A 20,014-nucleotide genomic window follows, 5' to 3' on the forward strand; every position below is an offset into this window, starting at 1 on the left:
GGCCCTGGTTCTGCAAGGCTGCAACGGTCGAGAGGCGCTAGCTGACAGGCGGGGCCCGCGGGCTAAGGGGTTCACGCGTGGCGTGCTCGTGTGCATTTTGACTTGGCATGGCGGTGATGATGCTTTTAAGATGGTGCGGCAGGTTAGCAGATGGTAAATTGGCGCGTAATTTGCGCGAGATTTGGGTATGATGAGTGGTTTGACTTGTGACTTGTGAGAGGACACCCAAAAAAAAATGAAAGTACTTGAGCTCTACTGACGTTTTCAGTTTAGATTTTCGATGACATGTGAAATCTTGCTCTTAGGTTGTCCAAACAAAATCTTCAATGGATTGGCGGACTTCAACTTGGCTCACTTTTCCAGTTGCTCACTGTAGTGGCATGTCTGTAGATACGAATCGGAACGAGTAGAACCCCAGTTTCAACTTGGCTCACTTTTCCTCTCGCGAGTTGTGACCAATATTGTTTATTTTATCACTCCATAAAAATGCATTTATTCTCCATCCTTTTAGTTTTTACTACTATCCTTCTAAAGTGCGTTTACTCATTGCATGGAAGGGAAGCTTAGATTGTTTGTATTCCCTCCATCTTAAATACAAGGGGCTATGAGTATGTCTAAATCAAACTAATTTAAATTTAATCAGAGAATATTATTAACATCTAGAAGTAAAATATATTTCATAATAGATCTAATCATGCTGATTTAATTTGATATCGTAAATATTATTATATTTTTTTCTATAAACTTGATCGAATTTGTGATAAATTAAGAATCCCTTATGTTTTAGGATGGATGGAGTTCGACACCATGTCGTTACTGCCTTAGCCACGTTAACTGCTCCAATGTTCTCTCGTGGTTGCTTCTTTCGAATCTTTATTCTCTATCTACTCTTTGAGAACACAACATAGCCATATACCGCGTAGATGTTGGCCGCGACCATTAGGATCTATGGGGACATTTGAATGCTACCCCGAGTGGGCCAGCCACATTTTGATCATTGACCATGAACAACAAGTCAACAACGGCGTTTGGATGATGACTGAAGCTGGACCTTTGCCTCGGTCGAACTCCCGTAGTTCATTTCGTGCCCTAGTCTGGCCAAATCATAGGCGGCTGACTCTTTCCGTTTGGGTTCAGTATCCAAAATGAGCTCCTATGTACCACTAATCCTACCACTCTCAACCTACTTGAGTCTGAACACGATGCCATTGCTCCGACATTTATGTTTTTCCTTTTCCTTTTTGGTGTGTAAGATTTCCCTTTGGTTTTATGTAGTAGTTATGTAATTAAAATAATTTTATTACATTTATGGCTGGTATTTCCGAATGTTTAGCATAAGGTTTGGGTAGCTAGTCCTGGGCATATGGATTTGCTAATTGACTACGTTTTAGGAATATATGTCAACCTATCATAACGATATATACGGAGGTACAAGTACGCCTGCATCTTTTAGGTTCGAAATATTGGTGTGTATACAACTGAAACCTATGTAGATGCTTACAGTGGAGATACAAAAGCACTTTGTTTATTGTGTGTATGTTTTGCATGCAGTGGATTGGAGGAACTGGTTAGGGTGGGAGGTGTGGTCGTGCACTCATCACATAGATTCGAGTCCCCACTAGCTCAAATTTGAGTGCCTATTTCTTCTTCTTAATGAAAAATCACCTAGCTCCTCCTAAGTTGATCTACATATTTTTTATGTAGATAAACCTAAACAGTCTCAAACCGGCTGGATGGTGGAGTTATTAGGACCGGACCTGCAGTTCGATCGGTAGAAGACCGAACCAGAGCCTCCAGTGGTTTGGTTCGCTTAAAAGACCGTCCCTGCAATTGGACCGGTAAAAACCGAACGCGGCCGGTTTTATATGGAACCGCCGAACCGACGGTTCTGTTCGAACCGGACGTGTTTTGCTTCCTGCCCTCGGATTCTCTCTCACGTTGGCCCAACTAAAGGCCCAGCCCAAGCGTACCGCGGCTCCTAAAAATCCCACGTAGAAAAACTCTTCCGCTCAGTTGATCTTGGTCGCACTCGCACGGCGGCGGCGGCGCATCGCGAAAAAGAACGCCGGCGCATCCCAATTCGCGAGCAGGCCGGCAGCGCATCGCGAGCGGCGGCGGCCGCCTTTTCACCTCCTGCATCCCCTGCCTGTTCTTCGCCGGCGGCGACCGCTCCCCGACCTGTTCTTTGCCACCGCGGGCCGCAACTTTGCAGCAGCGCAGGAGTCAGGCGGCCGGACAGCAGACAGGCAGGGGCTCAGGCTCCCCAACCGCCGGGGACAGCGAGCATAGCAGGATGTCGAACCCATGTCGCCGCCGGTGTCGAGCGCATCAAGCAGGGAGCTAGCATTGGCAGCTGCGGCAGTGCGGCACGTCGTCCTCCTACAGTCCTACTACGACCTTCTATGTTGTTGATTTTTCTCTACCAGCAGATAATCAGATTCAAGTTCAACACGTACCAGGAGACCATGATTTAGGAATCTCTGGCAGCAGCAGCAAAATTTGCAGTCCTTTTCATTGTTGTTGATTTTTCTCTACCCAGATCTATTTCGTGATCAATACTTTGTTCGTGTTCATTTTAATTCAGAAGCTTGTGTGAGGCTGAGCTGCAATCTGCAATTAGGAATCACGTTTGTAAAAAGTTGCTAAGTTGCCAAACTTAATGGTTTCCTAGTGTTCAATGGTTATATAATTAAGCTGTGTTATTTATGAGCTATAAAATTTACTTATCATTGACTACATATTGTCAATTACCAACTACATATATGTCACCGGTCCTATATATATTTGTGGCTGGTTCAATTTAACGGTCCAAAGCTATTGAACCGGTGGTTCAACCGATTCTTAGCGGTCGAACCAATGAACTATGGAACCGATTCTTAATGGGTCAAACCGAGTACTCGCCGGTTCGATGACCGGTCCGGTCGTGGACCAAGCGGTTCGGGAACACAAGGCCCAACTAAAAACACGCGACGCGAACACGGCCCAATAATTTCAGGGCCCGAGCTAGCATATACCGACCGGGCAGGCGGGCACCGGGCGGCCCACCCTTCGTCGTATGCCTATGCAAGCATTAGTAGCAGCGTCCGCTTTGAAGCACCACCCGCATCAGCACCCCATCGCCGTCTCCACCGCCGATCCCCCCACCTCTATGGCCGCCGGCGGAGGCGGAGGTGGGGACATCGGCGCCGACTCGGAGCGGCGCCTCAAGAAGGCCATGGACAAGCTCTACCACTTCCCCAAGCCCAAGGCCAACGCCCCGGGCGGCTCCAAGCCCTCCTCATCCTCTGCTCCGGCTCCAAGGTTTTGCCCTACCTTTGCTCGCGCCTCTCCCGTGCCCCTCTCTCTATCTGACTGTGTCTTTGACGTGGGTTTGATCTGATCTGGCGCGGCAGCTCCGGGAGGCCTGTGGGGAAGGCAGCGGCGGAGGCGGCGAGGAGGTTCGGGGTGGTGCGCGGGTCGCGGCTCCCGCCGCAGGTGGCTGCCATGGCGGCGATCTCGCCGCCGCCGCCGTGCCGCCCCTGGGACCGCGCCGACCTCATGCGCCGGCTCGGGACATTCAAGGCCATGACCTGGTTCGCCAAGCCCAAGGTACATCGCGTTACTTCACATTTGTACCCTTTGTTTATGTTGCTTGTGGGATTGGTGGCATTCATAAATCATAATATAATGATGATTATTCAGCTAAATGTTTTTTGGTACCAAATGAGCTGTTCGGTGCACCTTTTGCTTAATAGACCAGTTATAACTCAATTGAGGGCTTGGTATGTTCTGGAATTTTGTGGATTGGTCAGGATGTGGGATTATGTATTGTGGGTAAGGATTAGTTGAGATCTGGGTGACTAATGGTATGCTGATGTAGCACTGCAGCTGTGCATTCACGTGGACGTGGTTCATATTGGTGGTTTATAACTAGCTGCCTTTTCAGGTTATTAGTCCTGTTAACTGTGCAAGAAGAGGATGGACTAACATTGAGCCAGATGTTATAACATGTGAAGCTTGTGGTGCACGACTCATGTTCTCCACTCCTTCCTCGTGGTCAACACAGCAAGGTCTGTGCATTTTATGCTGTGTTGACTTGTGCATTTTATTTCAAATGATGAGTCTATGACTAAAGAAGACAATCCTTATGTGCTTTTCTCGTTGGATAGAAAATACACACTTCTGTGGTTTTATGTCAACAAATTCTATGTTCTTAGCGTCTTGTAGAACGATTATAACACATTTCATTTTCATCTGTAAGAGGAGCATGTAGGTTTCATTTACCTGCTTCATATGACATCCCTGTTCATATTCACTTCCATTTATCGCGAGGCTTTTTTGTGCAGTTGAAAAGGCTGCTGCTGTTTTCAGCCTGAAGCTGGACAGTGGGCATAAACTGCTGTGTCCATGGATTGATAACACATGTGATGAATCACTTGCCTTATTTCCTCCGACGACGCCTCCTGTTTTAGTTGAGAACTACTACGAGTGTTTCTCCTCTCTGCTACGACTTTTAGCACTTCCAAGAATTTCGTGCTCTTCTCTGGAGACCATGAAAAAGAGGAGTCCACAGCTAGAGCAGTTCCTGTCAGAACCATTATCTTCATCAGTTGTCCTCAAAGGGCGCTTTATGCTTACTGAAGACTCTACAATTAAGGATTTGGATGATGCTTTTCAAGATGCTGACACATATTATCAGGTGAATTTCTTTTCATCTGTTTGTTGGAGTTGCTGTGAGATTTTCTTTATATGGCCTATACAGGAGCCACGTGCTGAATCGTGTAACTATTAGGTGATAAGTATATGATATTGATGATGTACAATGCTCATATGCAACTTTTTAATTGCGGTATTAGCACAATTGAATAAATTATGCTTAGTTAAAACCTATTAATGGCTGCATATCTTGTTGAAACCTCCACTGGCATATGCAATGAAATAGGCGGGGCCTGTTCTGAAATACTACTGTGCTAAAATTTAGCAATACCTCTCACGAAGCAAATGTAAACCTATAAAATATCTGCTGTTGCTTCAAAATAGTAATGCATATACATTTGTTAGGTTCTAAATAAAATAATCTCCATCGAAGATAAATGGTCCAACTGTATGTTTAAGAACCTGATTCTTTTGTTGCTAGCTTATTTGCTGGGTTCATTGGAATTAGATCCTTTTATCTAGATAAACATTCCATATTAGTTCATGTACATATTCTTATTCCTTTATAATCTATTGTCTTTTCTTTTTGTGATTTTTCTGTGCATTCCTGCATCAAATCATTCAACTCTCTTCCAACTTAACACTTGATTTGTAGCAGGCACTGAAGATAATCAGTTTGTGTGGATGGGAACCCCGCCTACTTCCTTATGCTATTGACTGTGGAACCGAATCTCATTCAGATGCCAGCTCTATCTCTAAAATGGTGCAACCACAGCAAATAAGTAAGACAATGGAGGATCGGGTCATACTTTACTCACCTAATGATGCTAATGGTGCCCGAGCATCTGCAGATGCTAATCGAGAAGATCAGCATTATGATCCATTATCAGCTGTTTTAGATTGCCAATTTTGTGGAGCATGTGTTGCCTTGTGGCCTTTTTCTCTTGTAGAACGACCTCTTCAACTCTTTAAGCTGATTTCAGATTCTAATAGACAAGATGATCAGGATAATGGACATGACAGTGTTGTCAGTGGAGTAGGACATTCCAAGGATGCAAACATTGGCTTTAATTTCACCATTGCTGGTGGTCCTCCACCAACTAGACAGAGTTTCCGACCAAAAGTTTCATTTCCTGTTGTTAGTCGACATTTGAAAGCTGACTTGAACTCCCGTGGGAATTTGCTTTCCTCTGGAAGTCATAGCCACATGGTTCCTGTTGCTTCTAATGCTTCAGGTTCCATGAAACGGAAAAGAAGTACAGATCAGCCTCATTTGTTGGAAGGTGATATCGATGATGTTGATACATCCACCATAGGGGCAAAGCATGACCAACCTGGAGATAATTCTGAAAAGAGCATACCAAACTCGGAAGTGAGCACTGAACAGAAACAAGGCGGTTCACATTCAGATACAGATAAGGATACCAATATGGATGGAGCTTCCAATGAAGAAGAACCAGCAACAGGTTCTCCTTCAAGAAAAAGTATAACAAGCACAGATGAGGCACTTGATCAACATGGATTGGAACCTAGATTTCCGTCAGTTCAGGGTATGAATGAAGAACCTTCTAATGGAGTGAACCTGGCAGAGACAGATGCAAACAATTCCATGCCAAATGAGCTCAGCACAAGAACAAAATCATTAGTCAACAAGGAAAAAGGTGCATACAGGTCATCAGGTAAAGAACTCATTCTCTGTAGTTATGCCAATTGAAAGGGATTGAAGTCGCTGAACAAGTAGTAATGTGAAATCCAAGGGGATGAAAAAAAAAGTTGATACTACGAGTAGCTTGTTAGCGGTCTGTTAGCCCAACTTCATGTTTCTGTAACAGTCTGTTAACTTGTGACTATAATCGGCGTATTCAAAGGAAGAAGTGTTTAGCACAAACTGCTCTAGCAGTGCTGGGTTTTCTTTCTTGTGGCATCAAATTTTTGCATTCTTACTACTGCCTTGAAGAATTAGAATGAAGACTGTGCATGCATACCATGTTTATCATTCTTTTTTATGTTTCATATTTGTTAATCTGGTTAAGTAATGCGCTTAAAATTCTTCATCAGTGTCCACAGTTTTAAATCGTGAATTTACACTCTGTGGCAGAAAAACAAGGACTGTATGACAGAATGAATGAGTTTGATCCTATCAAGCAGCACCGGACATTCTGCCCTTGGATTTCCCCTGATTACGGCGAATCCTTGCCTGGATGGAGGCTGACTCTCACGGCATTACTTGCTCAGGACAGAAGATCTGATGAGGACTCGCAAGGGGAGGTTCAGACCGGCCTTCTCGATGAGGTAGAGTCCTTCCATTGAATCATTCCTTGTACTCCATTGAATCATGCCTAGTATTCCATTGAATCATGCTTTGAATCTCTAGAACACACCTCATTGTTGGTTTCCTATGGTTCAGGATGACGACCCTCTTACATCTGTTAGAAAGCTTTTCATGTCACCACCTCCGAAACGCCGTAGGATACATCAATCAGAGAAGAGCTGAGAACTGTATCCACTTGTTTGAAAAGCTGGGTTCTAACTCAAACAGTTGGCCATATCAAGGGACAAAAGCAGAATGTCATATGGACTGAAAGTTGGAAGCATTTACATTGATGTCTGCGCGACGCACAGATGCTTTGGGCGGCAGCAGGAAAAGGATGTGACTTGGCCAACTGTTCCAGAGCAAGCGATACGGCCACCGTGAAAGACCATTGAGCTTCCACTTCCTGCTGTGGTGGTTAGAGAATGTAGAAGTTGCTTACCTCTTCCCCTTTTAAAAAACCACCTGCGCGTATACACACACCGTGATTTTGTAGCTTAGTAATGTTGTATTGCATTCGTTATTATATTTCTGTACAAGCACCTGTTAACTGTTAACCCTTGAAGAATTTTGATCTGTAAAATTGTTTGACGCCTTGCTGATTCATTCACCTGGAACTGAGACATCTGATGTGCTCTTGAATTATTGTATAATCCTGTCACTGCCATTCAGTAGCCTATGCTGAATCCAGTTTGTAAGTGTTTGGCAACGGAGCTGCCGTGCATGTGTGCCTTCCTGTTTCGAGCAAAACAAATGCCTGTGCCGTGCAGCATGGCTTCACGCGAATTGCGTGCAGCTGCATAACGATCACCCGCGACATGCCAATCGCGTTGGATGATTGGTGTCCGACTCGTGTTTCGCTTCTATTCCCTCGTTACCGATTATGGTTTAGGCAGGTCTAGGACGACCCCGTCGGTGGTCTAATTCGATCTGGTTTTAGCAAATTTGATCCGGATTTAGCACAAAATCCTTAGCTCTGAACGTCGAGTCATGCATGAACCCTAAGCTACATGTTGGGCCAGGCTGCCGGACTGGGCGAAACAAGCTGTGTGGGCCGGTCCAGCTAGAACTAGCCCGTCATCGCCAAAAATGAGCAAGCTATTAGTTGCGTTGCGGATGAATGAATGATGACGGCTTTTTTAATTAAGGAAAATTTTTCGGTTTCGTTCACAAGTGAATGTCTACGATCACAAAGAAACAAATCCGATCACCTGATCTGAAGGTATATAGATACAAATCCGACCAGGAGGTACCTGAGTACTTAGACTCTACGCCTCAACACGAGGATCAAGGAAAAATAAGAAAGCAAGCCACTAAGAAGAAAGGACTAAGCTTCAAACTTCTTCTATGCTCATGCTTCCACCTAGCAATGGGCCTTGTGCAGCAACTAATCCCTCCCATCTGCCATTTTTTTAGAAACTTTAGAAGTTAGGATGATCTTGCTCGACGACCACCTGTTTCCTATTGTTTTCTTGTCACGTAGAAACTGCACTTAGTCAATCTCTACCATGCACACTACCAGTACACTGAAACCGCCATCCCACCAAACTGAACAGTACCGTCATCCCAAGGACTCCAAAATGGCACCTCAAGAAGAAAGCAACGCCAAGACGCCGCCGCCGTCCGAACCTGCTTTGGTTCTTCGGTTTTCACCTGGAAAAAGTCCCTGGGGTCAAGGTCCTCACCGCAACGCTTTCAATAAGGAGCACGATGCATCATGGCACCGTCATTGCCAGCACCGGTCATGGCTTTTGCCTGACACCCTAACAACCATCAAACTTTGCTGGCTGCTGCCAAAGCCGGTCGCCCGCTGTCGCCGCCCTCCGTCCGCTGCCATAGAGCTGAGCCATGCTCGCCTGTAGCCGCCATGGGCCGCGTTCGGGCGGATCCACCACGAGCTCCCCACGGTGGCGGTCACCGAAGGTGAAGACGCCCTTCCACCGAGCTTAGCTCAGGAGAGTTAGGCTCCACGCGGGTGGCCGCCGCCACCGTGGGCCGTTGCCATCGCCACCCTCACCGCCACGGGCCGCGCTGCCACGGATCTAGGTATCCAACCCCCGCTAGCGCCCCCTATGGATCCACCAGGGGAGGCCCTAAACTGCCTGGGCGACGCTGGATCCAAGCCTGCGGGCGCTAGATCTGGGCACCACCAGCCCAGGGGTGACGGCCGCCGCTGCCCTCATCGCGGTTGGACGGACTTCCACCGGCGAGCTCCGGTGGCGGCAAGTTGGAAGGGAAGGAGGGAGCAGCGCTAGAGGTGAGGTGGCGGCACTACCTGAGTTGCCTTAGGGCGATGCGGGGGCTGAGGGGGTCTCTCAGTGGATGATGACGGCTTTGGTTGGCAGATTGCAAATATTGCTTTGAATGAATGCAATAAGATGAGAAGAGAAAGAATTGTTTCACAAGTATAAAACTGACATGAAAATGGATGAGAGCGTATCTTTGTATCTAAAGATAACATTTAGGCATTGTATCTAAAGATAACATTTAGGCATCGCATGGTAATGGGATTGCTTGACAATAAAGTCCAAAAACAAGTCCCTTTGTCCTCATCGTTAATTAGGTATTTAGCTAGTTACCGGCCGGTGCATGGATCTCTACTTGCTGATCAAGAATAATATCAACGGCTGCATGCTCTCCTGTACACGGTCAAAACTCTAAAATCGACCTCAGCGTGTGAATAGCTCTATCTAAATTCCGGGGGTCGAAAATGAAATATTTGGGTCCCCGTGAGAATAGAAGAAGATTTGAGTCCTTGCAAAGGAAAAAAAAGATTTGGATGGGTGATATTCATACAAGAGACATTGATAGTAACAAAATTATTATCATGATAAGATACAGCACCGGATTAGTTCACAGCCAGCTAGTAAAGATGCGGGGCTCAGAGAGATTTGGATATGGATCAGATAAGAGTTATTACTATTATCCTAACAAAACTATACACCGTGGATAGGACGGAGTAGGAGTAATACGCGTGGATAAACATTTATACATTGTAATACTATAATTGGATTGTAACCATAATAGAGTAGGAATCAAGATTAACATCTGGCTCTTTTCTCTTCTTGCCGATCAAGTCGTACCCCGAAACGGTTTCCCACGCGCGCGGTCAAAACTCCACGACGTCTGAATATCCTCCAGCGCGGCGCATTTACCACCCACGCAAGCCAAAACCCCCGCCCCGAGCCACTGTCCCGTGGGCCCTCCCCTCCATCCAGTCCCACCCGCCAGCCTCCCCCAGTCCTTAATTGCCCAACGGTAACACGGCAGGGGGGGTTAAGGTTAACCACAATGCCCCCGCGTCCCCGTCCGGATAAGCACACACGCCGCCTGGCGACCAGGGACTCGGGGCGCCCTGCGGCGCGGCTGCCCTCACGCGCCGCACGCCTATAAAGGCCGGGGCGAACCCGCCTGCCCCCCGGCCTCAACCACCTTCCCCCAAATCCCCCCAATCGCCGCATCCGCAGAGCGCCGCGTCCTCCAGCGCTCGCCTCGTCGTCTAGCCTAGTTCCAAAAGCCTCCCTCTCCCCCCGCAGCTCGCCGCAGCCGATCTCTCTCTCGGGCGGATCACCCACCCCCGGCGGGCAAGATGATCTCCCCCGACGCGGCCCGCAACGTCGTCGGCATCATCGGTACGTTTGGTTCGGTTCGATTGGGCTGGATCGGTCGATCGACGGGGGCGCACGCTGGGGTTTTGGTTTGATTTCGCTGGGTCGGTGGCTCACGCGTGGTTTCGCTTTGGTTGCAGGCAATGTCATCTCCTTCGGGCTCTTCCTCTCCCCAGTGTAAGCCCCGCCGCGCCGCCCGCACGTCCTTCTCCGATCGGCGAGCTAGGTGGTTCTGGTTAGGGTTTTGTTCTGTGCTGACGATGAGGCGGCGGCGCCCGCATTTGCGTTCGCGTGTCTGTGCAGGCCGACGTTCTGGCGGATCTGCAAGGCCAAGGACACGGAGGAGTTCAAGGCGGACCCCTACCTGGCGACGCTGCTCAACTGCATGCTCTGGGTCTTCTACGGCCTCCCCATCGTCCACCCCAACAGCATCCTTGTCGTCACCATCAACGGCATCGGGCTCGTCATCGAGGCCGCGTACCTCACCATCTTCTTCCTCTACTCCGACAACAAGAAGCGCGTGAGTGCCGTGATCCTGCGTGTCCCCCGACTCGACCGATCTGATCTGGTTCCGAGTTTGATCCGTCGCGCCTTGATTCGTGTGTGCAGATGAGGGCGTTCCTCGTCCTGGCCGTGGAGATCGTGTTCATGGTCATCGTGGTGCTCTCGGTGCTCCTGGCCGCGCACACCCACGAGAAGCGCTCCATGATCGTCGGCATCCTCTGCGTCATCTTCGGCTCGCTGATGTACGCCTCCCCGCTCACCATCATGGTACGTGCGCATCGATCCAATCCTGTCTCTCCCTTCGCTGTGCGGCGTAGTGGTGTGTTTGAATCCGCCGCCTGCCTGATTTTGCTGCTTAATTGCGTGGATAATATTTGCCATTGTTGGGGAAATTAAATCAGGATGCAATAATTAGGCAAATCTGCTTGTGTTTATCTGCATGGGTTTCATATGGGGCCCACATGTCGGTGGATACTTAAGACAATTTTTAATCGATATGGATAGGAGTTACTAGTACAGTTCCGATACTGTTGGGGGAGAGATCGAGGTATGCGGGGCTAATTTGGTTGGTGGCGGCTGCGGCGGCGCTGCTGCTGGTGGCGTAAAGGTAAAGGATGCGTGTGCCTAATCTGGTATGCATGATTCATTGGCTGGTCGTATGCCTAAAGGGTTTGGTGGACCCGTTTGCCAGTGAAATGTTTCCTTTATCTGCCTGATTAGATTGGGTTTTGTTGTTCTGGAACATGCAAGATATGTTTAGACATCTTCTTCTCCAGGTTATGTGTGTAAGCTAGCTTTAATTGATTGTTAACTAGTCAGGAGTTCCCATCACCTTTAAAACTTGTTGCATGATCTAGACACGAGTGGATCTGGTAGAGATTTTGCAGCCTCCTCAGTTCATCGAAGTGTCTCAAGACGCTGTAGTTGGTCGGTATGTAGTTGTTTGCCTTTGCAGAACAGATAGGAAAGCCAATTTTGTTTATAATCTCTAAAGGTTGCATTGATCTGCCATGTTTGAAGCTTAAACCATCGTGTCAAACCTTTGCTCTCTTGGGTACAAAACAACGTGCACGCCCCTGCTTAGAGTCAGATTGTCTCTGTATTCCTGGACACCTCATGATCTTTCAGGAGATTGCTTCTTTGTTCCGTCCAAAAAGGGCTATTGTCTCTACCGAATAGACGCCGCAGCCAGCCCTACGTGGTGCCTGCTTGTTCATCTGCCGTACTTGCGTTCCATATACGGTGCCTGTCTATGCTGTGCACATTGGATTAGCAAACCAAACTTGTTCTGTTGCGCTCACCAAAATCGCGTGGTGCTGAGCTGACGGGTCTGGAACGAAAGGAACCGATCGACGGTTACCTTCCGTCGCAAACGTATGCAGGGCAGGTTAGTGGTTCGATTGGTCGTTACCTTTCATCACATACGTATGCCGGTTAGTGGTTGTGTTTGATACTACATGGATTTGGGAATCTAGTATCCCTGGATGGAGCTGAGCACGCGTCCTCTGTACCACTCTGTGCTAGCTTTTCGTGACCCTTCCCCAACTTTTGTGAAGCCGTCACGTTGAAATAGAAAGGAAGTACAGTGATGGCCACTATCACTATGCTGCTGGTACCTTCTCGTGGCCACACTGCGGCTATGGCTGTGTGTTTCGCACCACCCCGTTTTGAAACAGACACACTTTGTTTTTGGATAGATGCAGCTGTTGGGATTCACCTTTTGAACTCTAAACTGAATTGATTTAATTTGTGCACGCAGGGTAAAGTGATCAAGACCAAGAGCGTTGAGTACATGCCCTTCTTCCTGTCGCTGGTGTGCTTCCTCAACGGCCTCTGCTGGACGGCCTACGCCCTCATCCGCTTCGACCTCTACGTCACGGTCAGCACCTATCTATCTACCGTCCATGAATTATTATTGAATTTCAACATGCGTATTCGCCTCCAAGCTGAAGCCTCTGCTAATATGTGTTCGTCCTGCGCGCATGCAAACAATGCAGATCCCCAACGCCCTCGGCACCTTCTTCGGCCTGGTCCAGCTGATCCTGTACCTCTGCTACTACAAGTCCACCCCCAAGAAGGAGAAGAACGTGGAGCTGCCCACCGTCGCCTCCGCCGGCAACGTTGGCGGCGGCGGCGGCGGCAACGTCTCCGTCACCGTCGAGCGATAGACGAGGAAGCGGCAGCTAAGCCGCCGGCGACCGTCGAGAAAGAACTCGACGAGACGTACTTTAGTGCCCGTAGTAGTTTTGCCTCGTGTTGAGTCGTGGTTAAGTGTGAGTGCCTAGTTTTGGCCGGTGTGCCTCGCGTCGAAGAACAATTAATGTATCCGCGTGGCTATTTGCCGATTGAGATAATGACAATCATGTCTGATTGCTGCCTCTAAAATCCCACTTCCCAACCCCATTGCCATTGATTTCGATTCTTATGGATTCAGAGCTTGTGATTATGGATTGCGTTTACCATGTTTTGGTGGTGACTCTGGCGTAAAGGAGGAGACCAGAGGTTGGCAGGCTGGCATGCCCCCCCGGAGAGGAGATAGCGATGCCTTGTTGGCGCTTTGCTGTGACGCGGCCACGTTGCGCAAGTCTGTGGTCTCGTCGTCCTGTTTCCGGAAAGTTGTGACTATCGAGTCAATAAGATTACCTCGGCAAAAAAGATGGTCAATTTGGATTAATCAACTTACCTGTCAAAGAATAAAGTCAATCTGGATAAATGGTTTAGGAAGACCTGTCTCTGTCGAAAGCGATATATATAGGCGTGTGGAGCGCAGAGACGACAGAGGGCAATACGGGACGCTGGTCCCCGATAGAAAATGACGGAAGCAGAGTGGCCAATGAAGTCTGCATTTTTCTCACAGACTTGTTACGCAACTTATCACTCAAAATTCCTGAACGTGTCAATGCCAGCGCTGGTCTACCGATAGTGCAAAAACTCAGTTTGTATTGGAATACAGTTGCTTCATAACAGATTTCCTATATACAGTGCAGGTAAGGAGTAAGGACGGACAGACTGAACCGCGAGGCTAAACCGCCTTTTTGGATGAAATGCCATATAAAGAAATGTAATATGTGCAGTGGTTGCGAATTCATCCTAGCTGCCGTTCTCTCCTCTTTCCTATCTTTTCCTTGAGCTCCGCCGCCACCGCTGTTCTCTCCTCCCCCTCCTCTTCTCCTCGACCTACGCCGCCGCCGCTCTCCCTGCGCCGCCGCTCAACCTTCTCTCCTCCCTCTCCTCTTCTCCCGGATCTGCCTCCCCGCCGCTTTCCCTGTGCCGTTGCTATCCACTCCACAAGCGAGGCATACTTGCCACACCATCTGCTCGCTACCGCCGTTCTCTCCTCTCTCCCCTCTTCTCCCCGATCTATGCTGCCGCCGCTCCACCTCTCCTCCCTCCCCTCTTCTCTCGTACCTTCGTCCCAGCCGCTCTCCCTGCGCCGCCGCTACCACCACCGCACTTGGTTCAAGTTTAACTGCCATCTCTGTTCTCTGCTTGGCATCGGTAGGGAACATGCATGAACAGCCAACCATGCCACCGAACCCCCACCCCCACCCACCGCCACGCCACCATGCCTGAGCACCACATCCAACCTCCACTCCCCAAATCCTCCGCTGCCAGCCATCACCCCTAGCCTCCCATCCACAGATCTACTCATCCCCCACCTTTATGGTGAGAAACCTGTGGGGGAGCTTCTTCCTCGACTCCCCTCTGCCGCCGTTGCACCATGGTCAACCACCGGTGGATGACGTGGAATGGGTCCCTCCCACACTGGATCCATGCCCTACCTACGCTGAGGCAGTGGGATTCGGCAGATCCACCGTCACCCGCCCCTCCACATTTACTCACCACGACACCCGCCTGCAGGCCAAGATCTATCCTGTCTCCGCCAAGATCCGCCCCGTCACTACCCCTCTGCGCGCCATGACCATCGCCCCGCTCCATTTGCTGCGCCGTGCCACTCCCCGCACGAGGAGCAATTCCGCCACACCTACCAGGCTTGCGTCAACGGGTCTCCAGACGCTGACAAGGGATGGACGACGGCATAGAGTCACAGGAGGCAACCTTCGCATGATGCTACGGCCAGCAAGGAGATGGACGACATGACCGCTCTTCATGGCGCCGCGAGGAGATGCAGAGGCCTTCAAGGCGGCCAACCACCCCGGCCCTTGATGCGTTCATCCAGGCGACCGCTGGGCTCTACTTCAACTGCTTAGCCAAAGACCACCGCACGGCCGCTTGCAGGGACCTCGTGCGGTGCTTTCGCCACTGTCGATTCAGGCACCGCGAGCGAGACTACCGGACCAGATGCCAGCATCACAAGCTGAGCGACTCCTACCACCGTGCCCATGCCACGCCTCCACCGCCACTACCCCTTCCCCCGCCGCCACCTCCACCGCCTCCGCCACCTCTGCCTCCACCTCCACCTCCACCTCCGCCGCCTCCGCCTCCACCTCCACCTCCGCCCCCTCCTCCCCCAGGTGTGGTGCCGATGGAGATTGGTGACCCCAACACGCGCCCAGAGGAGGAGATGGTGTTTGTTCTCAACTTCTATGACCTGGAGCACGACGCCCGCGATTGGGAGGGGTGCATGCTGGTGCCCTGGGCGATGCACCTGCCAAGGGGAGTGGGTGCTAGGGACATCGAGAACCTCCTCCTTGCAGAGCTCCAACTTCACCGTGGTGATGTCACGGTCACCGTTAGCCAGCCGTAGCCATTCTTCATCTGGTTCGAGAACGCCGTGCAGTGCGACATGGCCCGACTGTGGGTGCTTTCAGGGCCGCGGCATCGACATCTGCCTACGGTGCTGGCGCAGCCTCATCCACGCATTGGGTATGCGGATCTTCTTCAGGGTGAAGCTGTACCTCAATGGCATCCCCGGACACGCCTGGATGCCGGACATCGTCGAGTGCATCATTGGCAGCTAGTGCGCGCTCTAGTGCATAAACACTGATCTCGTCTAGCCCACGAACACAAGGCACATCGACCTCTAGGCGTGGATGGCCAACTCGAGTGAGATACCAAAGCGGGTGTGGCTAGTGTTCACCCACAAGCCCTCCAACAAGTCTGGGTCATCGTCACAACGGAGCGCATTCCTGAGCGCTGGTAGCAAGGCTTACGCTACGAGGTTTTCCTCCACTGGGGGCTGCTGGAGGACTACACGACAGCAACACACGACCTACAAGGTGCCATCGCCAACCCTACTGCCTTCGCGCCGCTCTGGCGGCTGTATGTGTGGTGCTATGGCGTCATGGACGGAGCTCCGGCAGATGCACGCTCAAAGTTCCTGGCGCGTCTACTTCTTCTACCTCGCGAGCAAGACCAGGTGTGCCCTGACACGCGCACGCGTGCGCAAGATGACCGCGAACGCGACTCGGGGCAGGGAGCGGGGTGTGATGACACTAGGTGTCGCCCAGATGAGAGGAGCTGCAAGGAGGGGGACTTCATCTAGCCCGCCCGACGCAATGACAAAGTCGACGACTACCCGCATCCAGGCTGCGGCGGGTACGACACGCGCCGTGCGGGCGAACGGCGCGACAACAATGCCGTCCGCTGTGAGTGGACGCGTTCACCGAGGCAGCGAGATGTCGAGTTTAGGGGAGGCCATCGCAGAAGCTGCAACTCGACGCCACCGGCAACACCACCCACACACCATGGTGCCTTTCCGCCGACGATTACACCGCGTGTTATCCATGCCAACCTCGGTGCGTTCCCACCAGCGCTACCTGATGTGGAGGCCCTCATGTGCCCTCATGTCAATGCCTGCTGCCTCCCTGCAGACCCTCTTTAGAGCGCAAGTGACGGGCCTCAATAACGGCATGCAAGCTCTGCTCGGCGAAAAGCAGGACTGTTGGATGCGCGACGTGAGCAACTACATCACCAAAGCATGCACTCTCGTGGACTGCATCAACATCGACGAGATCCCGACGTCATAGCACCTCGTCACCAGGAATGCAGCCTGGTCTGACCATGGTGAGTTGTTGATCCTAACTCATCGAGTTTTTGACCAAACCAAGATGGCTACGGTGCCCACCGTCAAGGAGGTAGAGCGCGCTCTGGATCAACTGCTGGTGACGGCGCGGCATGGCACCACCATGGTGGTGGCACAAGGAGCTGCAGTCGAGGAGGCACAGGAGGGCACGCCGGCGATGCTAGTTGCCATGGGCCAAGTGGCGCAGCTGCTGAACAAGGCAGCCCAGACACCAACGCCAACTGCCATGGGCCACATGGCCCAACTACTGAAGAAGATGGCCCAACTAGCCAGGCAGTCCTAGGGAGCGATGGCTGATGGGCCTGGCCTAGAGGCGGGAGGCCTGGACGAGGCCCAACATGAGTAGGCCAAGGGGGAGCTGGATCAGGCCAGGGGCATAGGCCTCTCCAGGCCTGCTATGCCTAGGCAGCAGGTCGCCCTAGTGGCCAGGGTGATGGTTAGCGACCTCTTTAGTACCCCCACCCTGACGATCATTCAGGAGCAGCCATGCTGTCTACAGCGACATCACCGCACCTTCGACATGACCAAGGTCCGTCGCAGCGCTCGTCTCGCCAAGAAGCCATCCATGCTAGCGGTTGAACGAGCGCAGCAGAATTTGTGGCACAAGCTTGGGGTCTCCAATGACGATTTCTGGCCAATAGAGGAAGTGTTGCAAGAGTTCATAAGCATGTTCGCCGGCCCATTGCTTGAATAGATTGTGGCAGCCATGACAGTACTCTTCGAACTCAATGACGATGATGATGATGAAACCACTGATGGCATGTTGCAGTATGCTGGAGAGGCAGCTGAAGACCTACTGACTGAGCAGGAGGCAGTATCTGCCTAGAGACGGGACCCCATCACATCCCACTGAAGAACTACGTCTCCCATGTATCATCAACTACTTGAACATCTTTTACTTCCTGCACTCTTGGGCTGCTGGCTGCGACCTTCGAGCTGTGATATGATGTGTGTCTGCTGGCTGTGACCTTCGGGCACATCATCTATGAGGAGAATTAGACTGTAACGGCCTGCTGGCTTCAACCTTTGGGCTTCAACTAAGAGAACGCTAAACTGTGCACCTCCTTCGTTACGATGGTGATGACGAAATTGATTCTATGCAAGACCAATTGACAGTAGGGGAACATTGTGGGGCTTTTACCGGAGTGTCAGCTTGCTGACGCCAAGCACCTGCGCGCACACACCATTTCCAGAATGACACAAAACAAATTGTGACATTCTATGCTGGAACATGAGAGGCCTAAATTTGGGAGAGAGATGTCTTGCTATGCATGAAACAATAGCTGCAAACCACTGTCAGATTGCAAGCCTGCAAGAGACGAAGCTTAGTAACATCGACGGGGTGCTCACCTATTTCTTAGGCGCCTACCGTCTAGGCAATTTTGCGTACAAACCAGCTCAAGGCGTCGGGGGCTGCATTGTGCTCCTCTAGAATGACAATGTTGTGGACATTCAAGATATTTAGATTGGTCGCTTCTCTATTATCGCTACTGTCATGGTGAGACTGAGCGCTGCTTCCTTCCTCATGACCATGGTTTACGGCCCGTCGAGGAGAGGGGAAAAGGACGCCTTTGTGCAACACCTGTGCCTCCTAAAGCCCGATGACAACACAAAATGGCTCATCATGGGAGATTTTAACATCATCTACAAGGCGAGAGATAAGAATAAGAACAAGCTAAACCTGCGTCTTATGCGGCACTTTCGTGCAACTCTGAATTACTGTGCCCTTAAAGAAATCCACCTACAAAATCGGAGGTATACATGGAGTAATGAGAGATGTAGACCTACCCTAGCCAGGCTTGATCGAGTCTTCTGCAATGAGCCCTGGGACTTACACTTCGAGGATCACATCCGACATGCCTTATCCTCCTCGCATTCTGACCACTGCCCAATACTACTAGCACATCAAGCGGGGCCACGAATTCCAAGGCTATTCAAAGTTGAAAACTTCTGGGTTAAGCTACCAAATTTCCACAACGTCATCCAACATGCTTGGTCACAACCAACCACCAACACTGAGCCATTCCACAAGCTAGGCCACAAGCTTTTCATCACAGCTAAAGCGCTTAGAGAGTGGAGTTGATCCCTAATCTCAAACGCCAGACTTAAACTACATATGGCCCATGAGGTCATACTAAGACTGGACATAGCCTAAGAAAATAGAGCACTATCGGATGCAGAGCACCTTCTACATAAAAAATTGAAACGACACATCCTAGGATGGGCGGTCATTGAGAAGGCTCAGAAGCGGCATTGCTGCAGGATCACAAATCTCTGTGAGGGCAACGCCAACACCGGATTCTTCAACCATAAAGCTAATGCCAGGAAGCAGAAGAATTTCATACAACGACTATGAAAGGGACATGTTTAGGCTACATCTCACCAAGATAAGCAGGAGATTGTGACGGAGCATTTTGCCAATGTCATGGCATCTCCAGCGACACGCAACTTAGATTTCAATTGGGAGTCCCTACAAAGACCACCTATGAATTTGACGTCACTCAATGCCCCTTTCACAGAACAAGAAATTCAGAGAGCAATCGTGCAACTACCCGGTGATAAAGCTCTAGGCCCTGACGGGTTCACTGGCCTTTTTTTCAAGACCTACTGGCACATCATTAGACAAGATGTCACCACAGCGATAAACTCCCTCCATAACATATGGCGTGCGGACCTAAACCTTGTCAACTCTGCAAACATTGTGCTCGTTCCCAAGAAAGAGGGTGTGGATACACTGTAGGACTACAGGCCTATCAGTCTCAACCATGCCTTCGCTAAGCTAGCCAGCAAGATTCTGGCACTGCGGCTAGCCCCGCACATGAACAAACTGATCTCGCCCTGCCAAAGTGCCTTCATCAAGGGACGCAACATTCATGACAATTTCCTCTACGTGCGTAGCATTGCTCGGAGATTCCGTCAAAATAGAACACCGGCATTACTTATGAAGCTTGACATACAACAACTAGGTTT

The 20,014-nt window shown here is 50.3% G+C and overlaps 2 protein-coding genes across 3 annotated transcripts; both read left to right on the plus strand.

Annotated features, from left to right (window-relative positions):
* The first annotated feature begins 3,032 nt into the window (after positions 1-3,032).
* Positions 3,033-7,552, plus strand: LOC117857670 (uncharacterized). Of its 2 annotated transcripts, none has more exons than XM_034740470.2 (7): positions 3,033-3,300; positions 3,393-3,588; positions 3,926-4,049; positions 4,326-4,678; positions 5,291-6,314; positions 6,734-6,927; positions 7,043-7,552. In XM_034740470.2, exons 1-7 carry the CDS (start codon positions 3,056-3,058, stop codon positions 7,127-7,129), a joined length of 2,223 nt encoding a protein of 740 aa, XP_034596361.1. In that variant the 5' UTR covers positions 3,033-3,055; the 3' UTR covers positions 7,130-7,552. The 2 variants fall into 2 exon arrangements, with proteins under 2 accessions (XP_034596361.1, XP_034596362.1); XM_034740471.2 differs by having other exon boundaries at positions 5,294-6,314.
* A 2,820-nt stretch (positions 7,553-10,372) lies between these two features.
* On the plus strand, positions 10,373-13,449 carry LOC117858098 (bidirectional sugar transporter SWEET6a). Its single transcript, XM_034741099.2, has 6 exons — positions 10,373-10,578; positions 10,695-10,731; positions 10,858-11,074; positions 11,164-11,325; positions 12,818-12,937; positions 13,056-13,449. The coding sequence occupies exons 1-6, from the start codon at positions 10,536-10,538 to the stop codon at positions 13,224-13,226; spliced, it is 750 nt and encodes a 249-aa protein (XP_034596990.1). The 5' UTR covers positions 10,373-10,535; the 3' UTR covers positions 13,227-13,449.
* The last annotated feature ends 6,565 nt before the right edge of the window (positions 13,450-20,014 follow it).

The sequence above is a fragment of the Setaria viridis genome, chromosome 5 (assembly GCF_005286985.2).
Source record: "Setaria viridis chromosome 5, Setaria_viridis_v4.0, whole genome shotgun sequence".
Taxonomy (NCBI): domain Eukaryota; kingdom Viridiplantae; phylum Streptophyta; class Magnoliopsida; order Poales; family Poaceae; genus Setaria; species Setaria viridis.

Excerpts from the sequence above, each read along its gene's own strand:
- LOC117857670 (XM_034740470.2), top strand. The coding sequence starts at position 3,056 with ATGCCTATGCAAGCATTAGTAGCAGCGTCCGCTTTGAAGCACCACCCG. Across the intron at positions 4,050-4,325 it reads CTCGTGGTCAACACAGCAAG|TTGAAAAGGCTGCTGCTGTT; the intron begins GTCTGTGCATTT and ends TTTTTTGTGCAG. Across the intron at positions 6,315-6,733 it reads AGGTGCATACAGGTCATCAG|AAAAACAAGGACTGTATGAC; the intron begins GTAAAGAACTCA and ends ACTCTGTGGCAG.
- LOC117858098 (XM_034741099.2), top strand. The coding sequence starts at position 10,536 with ATGATCTCCCCCGACGCGGCCCGCAACGTCGTCGGCATCATCG. Across the intron at positions 10,579-10,694 it reads CAACGTCGTCGGCATCATCG|GCAATGTCATCTCCTTCGGG; the intron begins GTACGTTTGGTT and ends CTTTGGTTGCAG. Across the intron at positions 10,732-10,857 it reads GGGCTCTTCCTCTCCCCAGT|GCCGACGTTCTGGCGGATCT; the intron begins GTAAGCCCCGCC and ends GTGTCTGTGCAG.